Genomic DNA, 6,708 nt, shown 5'->3' with positions numbered 1-6,708 from the left:
TGAGATTTCACATCTCTGCTCCCCAAATCCCCTGTGTTCTCTCTCCACAACCTTTAGCTTTGACTAGGAGCAGCTTTGGGGTGGGCAGGCTGCATGGCATGTGGTGATGTTCCCAGCCACTGCTGCAGGCAGACCCAGCCCTACTCATATGCCCACCTCTCCCTTCCCTGCACATGGCATCATGGAGATGAAGCCATAGAACACTCTGGAGTCTCTACTGTCTTGCCACAGGTGTCTTCAACAGCTGCCACCCACCCTCCCCTCACACTTCAGGGAGGAGCCTGAAGACCAGGAAAAGGATTCCTTCTGACCAAGATGATCAGATCAAAGTGAATCAAGTCTACACTGACTCAAGGGGAGCGAGTATCTACACTGACTCAGAAAGGGAGGCACAGTGGTCCAGGCCCTGGAGAGGTTGGCTGCTGGGCCTGGGCCTTTGCTCTGAGGACCGCCTCTTAAAAACGAAACAAACAAAACTGCCATTTTTTAATCTTTGAAATATCAATTTTATTATACAATTCGTGGGGGCAAAAAAGAAATTAAGAATAAATTTCTCCCAAAGCACGGGAGAAAGGACCAATAGCAGGGCAGGGGAAGTGTCCCACGGAAAAGTCTCTACGAGGCGTCTTCGCAGGTGGGGGCACAGGAGACTCCTGGTGGATCCAGATGCGCTCCTGGGCAGAGTCCTGAGCCAGTTGGCACACCTCAGGGTCTCCTGGCTGTGCGCTGGTTCCGCTGGTCTTGGCTGGGCATTTCCTCTGGAGCCACTCTGTTCTTGAGCACTGACGGACCGAAGCACGGCACACAGCACAGCTGTCTGAAGCAGCTGGAGATCCTCCTCCTCACCCTCTTCCAACGCCCGGTGCGATCCTGTGACGGTTCCGGGGAGGTGCCTGGGGAGGATGAGCTGCCCTCTTCTGCGACCCGGCTCCTGAGGCTCAGGGACCGGTCGGGGCTGCTGGGCACAGGGTCGGGCTTGGAGGCCAGGCTGGGAGGGGGTGGGTCCACGTGGAAAAAGCGGAGGGGAATGGCAGGCACGCTGGCACTGCCACCCCCCTCCTGCCAGGTCCGCCTGGCCTCGTCGGGCTGCTGCTGCTCCCGGGGCGAGGGAAGGGCAGGCTCGCTGGAACACCTCTTGGGGAGGAGGATGCGGGGAGGCCCAGGGCCTGGGCGAGGCCCGAGCCCCCGACGCCGCACGGTCTTCACCTGGCACCGGCAGCCCGCGCCCTGGCTGCGCTGGTGCTTGAGCAGGAGATACGTAGCCATGGCGTTGTCATACCTCTTAGTTGACAGGGACACCCAGATGTCGTAGGGGTCGTAACCCAGGTCGAACATGGTGGTGACGATGGCGGGGTCCGGGAGGAGAGGGGGCGCCTCGCCAGGACCGGGTGACGCTTCCGCGCCCTGGCTCAGCCACGGGTGCCCCAGCACCTGCTCCAGGGTGGGCCTCTGCGCGAGGTCCACCGTCAGCATCTCCCGGATGAGGCTCTGCGCGCCCTGGGAAAGGTGCGGGGGCAGCTCGTAGGCGCCCTCGGTGACCCGCCGCCTCACCTCGCGGGCCGTGTTGGCCAGAAAGGCGCGGCTCCCGGTCAGCATGAAGTAGAGGACGACGCCCAGGCTCCAGACGTCGGCCGGGGGGCCCTCGTAGTCCTCCCGCCGGGCCACCTCGGGGGCGGAGTAGAGGAGCGTGCCCCAGAACCTGCTCAGCTTCTCCCCGGGGCTGAAGCGGGTGCTCAGGCCGAAGTCGATGAGCTTCGCTTGGCCCCGGGCGTCCAGCACCACGTTCTCCGGCTTGAGGTCCAGGTGCACGATGCCCTTCGCGTGGCAGTACCGCACGGCTCCCGCGATCTCTCGGAACAGCCTGCGGGCCTCCTCCTCCGGCAGGCCTCCGGGTTCCGGGACCAGGCTCCGGAGATGTCCCCCACCTGCATGTTCCATGACAATGTACAGATACCTGTTGGTCTCAATGACCTGGAAGAGCTGGATCACGTTGGGGTGGTCCAAGCTCGCCATCAGCTCAGGTTCACATAGGAAGGGGAGGGTCCAGACTCTCTTCGCCACGACCTTCACCACAACCTCTGTCCCCGTGAGGCGATGGCGGGCGAGCTTCACCTTGGCGAAGCCGCCTTCCCCAATGCCCTGCAGAACTTCATAATGGTCCGTGAGGGCCGGCTCATAGGAGCCCGGCCCCTGGGGCTCTACACTGCTCTCACTACTCTCACTGCTTATCCTAAAACGGAACACCATCTTAGGATGCTAGCTAAAAAAAAAATAATAAACTAAAACAAATAACCAAAATAAAAAACCAAAAAACGAAAGCAAGCAAAAAAACAAAGGGAAAAAAAACCCAAATCAAAAAAACCAATCTCCAAAGACCACAACCACCAGCCGCCAACCACCAACCGCCAACCACCACCAAATGCGCTATCTATCTGGGAGTCCGACAGGTCACCACCAAGAGCTTCCTGTACTTATGGACAAAAACCCACCTGCGGCCACTCTCTTATATACCTGCCCTTTGACATTCCCTCACAATGGCCCCTTGTGAGGTCAGAGCAAGCAATGACCCAGTCACACCTGGTCATAACCCCCAGTGGTCATCTCACTTTGGGGCCTCCAGGACCTTTTCCACTTTCATAGTCCAAGTAACAAAGGACTCTGGAAGGTTGTTTGCTTTAGTGTCTTGAGCCTGATATATACTTGTTTAGAAATTAAAACTTTTAGGATACTTCCGTTGTCTTTTCATCTTGAGTCTGAAAATCTGAACTAACTTTGTGGTTTTGAAAGACCTCATCATATCTACACTCAAGGTTTCTGTTTCTTTGCTGCCCTGAACTGGGCAGCTTTCCTCCCCTGAGCCCTTCCACCACGATGGACTTCCTCACCTCTGGTCAAGCAATGAGGTCAATTGTCTATGAAGTGAGACCTCTGAAAGTGTTAGCCCCAGAGACGCTTTTCTTCTTCCAGATTGTTCTTGTTGGGTGTTTTAGTCACAATGACCAAAAAGCTGATTAAAACACAGCCATACATCATTGCACCCATCTTGACAAATGTACTTGTTGGGGGTGGGGTGTGCAGCAGGGGGTACTGGGAAATGCATCAGGTCCTTGCACATGCTGGAGAAGCTCTCTTAATGTGCGCCTCCCATCCCTGGGGTTGGCATTTCCTGGCCTGACCAGCTCTCAAACTGTTACATTGAGGCTGAACTGTCACAGGAATTTTGGAGAGATACACACATTTAAATCACAGCACCCATTAAACAAGAGCCCAGGGAATTTGTCCCCACTTGATATGCCCCTTGTGAAGGGAGTCTTTCAGGTTGAACTGAAGGACCTTTGCTAGGAACTCAGATCTTGATGAAGAAGAAAGATCCCTGATAAAGCAAACTCATGACAATTACAAAAGTTAGTGCTAATTTTGTTTTTTACAGGATGTAAGAGAACAATGTATCAAAACACCCCAATTTTATTCCATGGTATTGAATAAATACCATATATAACACTGTAACATCAGTAAGTGAGGGGGGGACGGGTACCAGGGATTGAATCCAGGGGCCTTAACCACTGAGTCATATCCCCAGCCCCTCTTTATGTTTTATTCATAGACAGGGTCTCACTAAGTTGCTTAGGGCCTCAATAAATTGCTGAGTCTGGCTTTGAACTTGTGATCCTCCTGCCTCAGCCTCCCGAGTTGCTGGGATTATAGGCGTTTGCCACCGCATGTGGCTAATCTACCCGTTTTCTTTCCTCTTATAATCATCTACTCATCCTTTGCCCCAGTCTCATTTGGTTATTAAAATATCTACCTTTCAGCTGGATCTATCAAATCGATTGGTTTTGTCATTTGTTTTCTAATTACTCATTGTTGCTCAACTCTTTCTTGTATACCCCAAACCATGTCCACCCAAGTGAGTGATAACAGAAGTCCCAAACCTTCCTGGTGTCTAGATGTAGTCCTTTTTGCTTTCAGGACACAAGCAGATGTGGAGATCTGGGGCTGAGGGCTCGGGAGTGCTGATCACAGTGGCAATTTTAGAAGTATGGGTCATGCTCTTCCAATGCTGATTGACAGATCCTGGGGGACAGAACACCCATGTATAATGTATACAAAGAATAATGTATATAATGTACACATTATACATTGTGTCATGTATTTTATGTGTGAAACTGGTCTCTAAAGCAGTAGTCAGAGCAGGCCAGATAGTACATTTGGGCTTTGAGGATCACTGTTCTCCTTTGCAGCTACTCAGCTCTGCTATTTAGTACCAAAGCAACCAAAGAATTCAGAAGTGAGAGTGTGGCTGTGTTGTAATACAACTTCATTTACCAGTGCAGGCCAGACTGGGTCTGCTTGGCTGCTGTTTTTTATAACCAACACACAGGCCCTCAGGGAGGGCCTCTCCTCCTGCCTGTGGGTCAGGCACTCCCGACTCTTCCTATCTACATTCTCATAATTTTAAGAATTTTTAGAACAAGGACTCCAAAAGAAGTATCAAACTTTTGTATTCATCATTGGAGCTCCACCCAATTTTCTGAGGCCACAGTAAGAATGCTGGTCCTCTTAGTTGTGTGACTTTGGGCAAGTCATTCAACCCCTTAGGCTTCAGTTTCCTCATCTGTAACAAGGTCGACCTGCTGTCTAGTCCCTCAGAGGATCGTTGAGAAAATCAACATGACGATGATGATGATGATGATGATGATGATGATAATTCTTTTCATTTGCAAAGTGTTTTATAGCTTTCCATGTAACCCTTAGAAGAATCTTATGAGGTAGCTAGTGTCAGATGTTTGCTGAAGGACTCCCAACTGGTAGTTGGTAGAACTCGCTCTCAAAATCGGTTCTCTTCAGTTCCAGTGCTGGGCCACTCTTAGGATTTCCCACCACATAGGATTTCTATGTAAACTATCAAGTGCTATGTAAAACCAGTGCTTTTTGAAACATTATTTCTACATTATTTCTTTCATCTTGGACTCTTAATGTCTCTGTATTGTAATTCTCTTCTTTTTTAAACTTATCATCCAACTAAACATTCTCTAAAATGCATGTAACATGTTTGAGTTATTACTGAACAAACACCATTTATACCTATATCTTGAATTGTGCCAATAGGAAGAGAACACATGCCAACTTTCTTAATTTCTGCCCATATGGGCTATTTCATTAGGCTGCCAATGAGGAAATCCATGGCCAACTCAGCAGTGAGTGACATAAATACTAGTTTGCTATTATTGTTCCCCCAAAATGGCTCTCACCTGCACAGGTTCAACATGCACTTGAAGACATTCAGGAACTCTATCACACTTGATGGGGCTTGATGATCAGATTCGATGCTGCCTCATTTGTTCATTATGGCTGTTCACCAATGGCACCAACTTTGCTATTGCAAATTCCAAGTCAAAGTTCAGTTTCTCGCTGGAATTACAATTCGTCAGTTATTTGAACCAGCTTGTTTGACTTTGAAGCCTTAGAAATGGTTCAGATGTCACTTGCTTTCACACTGAAGGACTTACAAGAATGATGCTCATCACCTTTAAAAATTTGATTCTGACTTGTTCAATCTTGTGAGTTGTCTGCTTCCTTATATCCCCACATAACTGCTTTGTTATAGTATTTGCTCTTTCGCACACAGATTTGGCAGTTTTAACTCACAAAGCTGTGCTCCCTAACATGGTAGTCACAGATCACACATGGATGCCTATTTATGTTTAAGTTAATTAAATTCGAAAAGTCCCTTCCTCTAGCCAAATTTGAAGTGCTTGATAGCTACTTGCAGCAAGTAGCTATACTATATTGAGCAGCACAGATAAGGAAAATTCTATTTTTATAGAATGTTCCATTGGATAGCACTGTATAATGAATTTGGAACCCAATTTTGACAAAGTTCATAATCTGGTACAAGTTCATCAGAGGACTGCTCTTTTAAGAGTTTTAAGACTAAGACAAAGACTGCCAGTAATAACAGGTACCTTTAATACACACTAAACTAAGCTCTCAGTGCACATTATCTCACTGAGTCATTATGATAAGCTCATACTGGGCTGGGGGTGTGACTTAGTGGTAGAGTGCTTGCCTAACATGCTTGAGGCCCTGGGTTTGATCCCCAGCACTGAAAAATAGTAAATCATCATCATCATCATCAAGACTTATTTTAAGCTGGAGGTCAAGGGACACATAGTAAGAGGTAGATTTGAAATCTGAACCCAGGTCTTTCCTGCTCCAGATCTGAAGCCCCTAAACACTCAGCTATACCACCTCCTCCCTCTCCTTCTCCACCACTTACTGGGATGAGGTCCTGGCTAGGCAACCTGAGGATAAGGCCAAGGCTGAATGATATACTGTAAGAGACCCTGCCAAGAGGAAGGGCAGAGCGGGGCATGAGTAGGCGGCATGAATTATCTTGGTGGGGGTAAATTCAGCCCAATCTAGTTTCATGCCAAAATGAAAGCTGTGTCCTTCAAAACAGTCTACAGAGACTTCACAAAGCTGAGTATCTTTCCACTGGAAATACCCAAATAAGAGTAATCACTAGTGACTCTGCAGGGACAAGGGAGTAAAATTTGACATTCACTAAAAGAACTGTGTGGGCTTATTATTATCATTCTCTTTTCAGTTTTTAAGTTTTGAAAGCACTCGTTTCATTCCACTCATCCAAGTGCCTGCTAGGGTGACAGTCTGTGTCTTAAATGTTCCCTGGGCCAGCTTGCAAGG

The 6,708-nt window shown here is 48.7% G+C and overlaps 1 protein-coding gene across 1 annotated transcript; it reads right to left on the bottom strand.

The window, feature by feature from the left end:
- Window positions 1-705: 705 nt before the first annotated feature.
- On the bottom strand, window positions 706-2,247 carry LOC306667652 (sperm motility kinase 4A-like; the record flags this gene model as incomplete). Its single annotated transcript, XM_079150389.1, has 1 exon — window positions 706-2,247. One exon carries the CDS (start codon window positions 2,245-2,247, stop codon window positions 706-708), a length of 1,542 nt encoding a protein of 513 aa, XP_079006515.1.
- Window positions 2,248-6,708: the final 4,461 nt, after the last annotated feature.

This window comes from Sciurus vulgaris (assembly GCF_902686455.1).
Source record: "Sciurus vulgaris genome assembly, chromosome: 8".
Lineage (NCBI taxonomy): Eukaryota > Metazoa > Chordata > Mammalia > Rodentia > Sciuridae > Sciurus > Sciurus vulgaris.
This window is presented reverse-complemented; position numbering and strand designations above follow the sequence as displayed.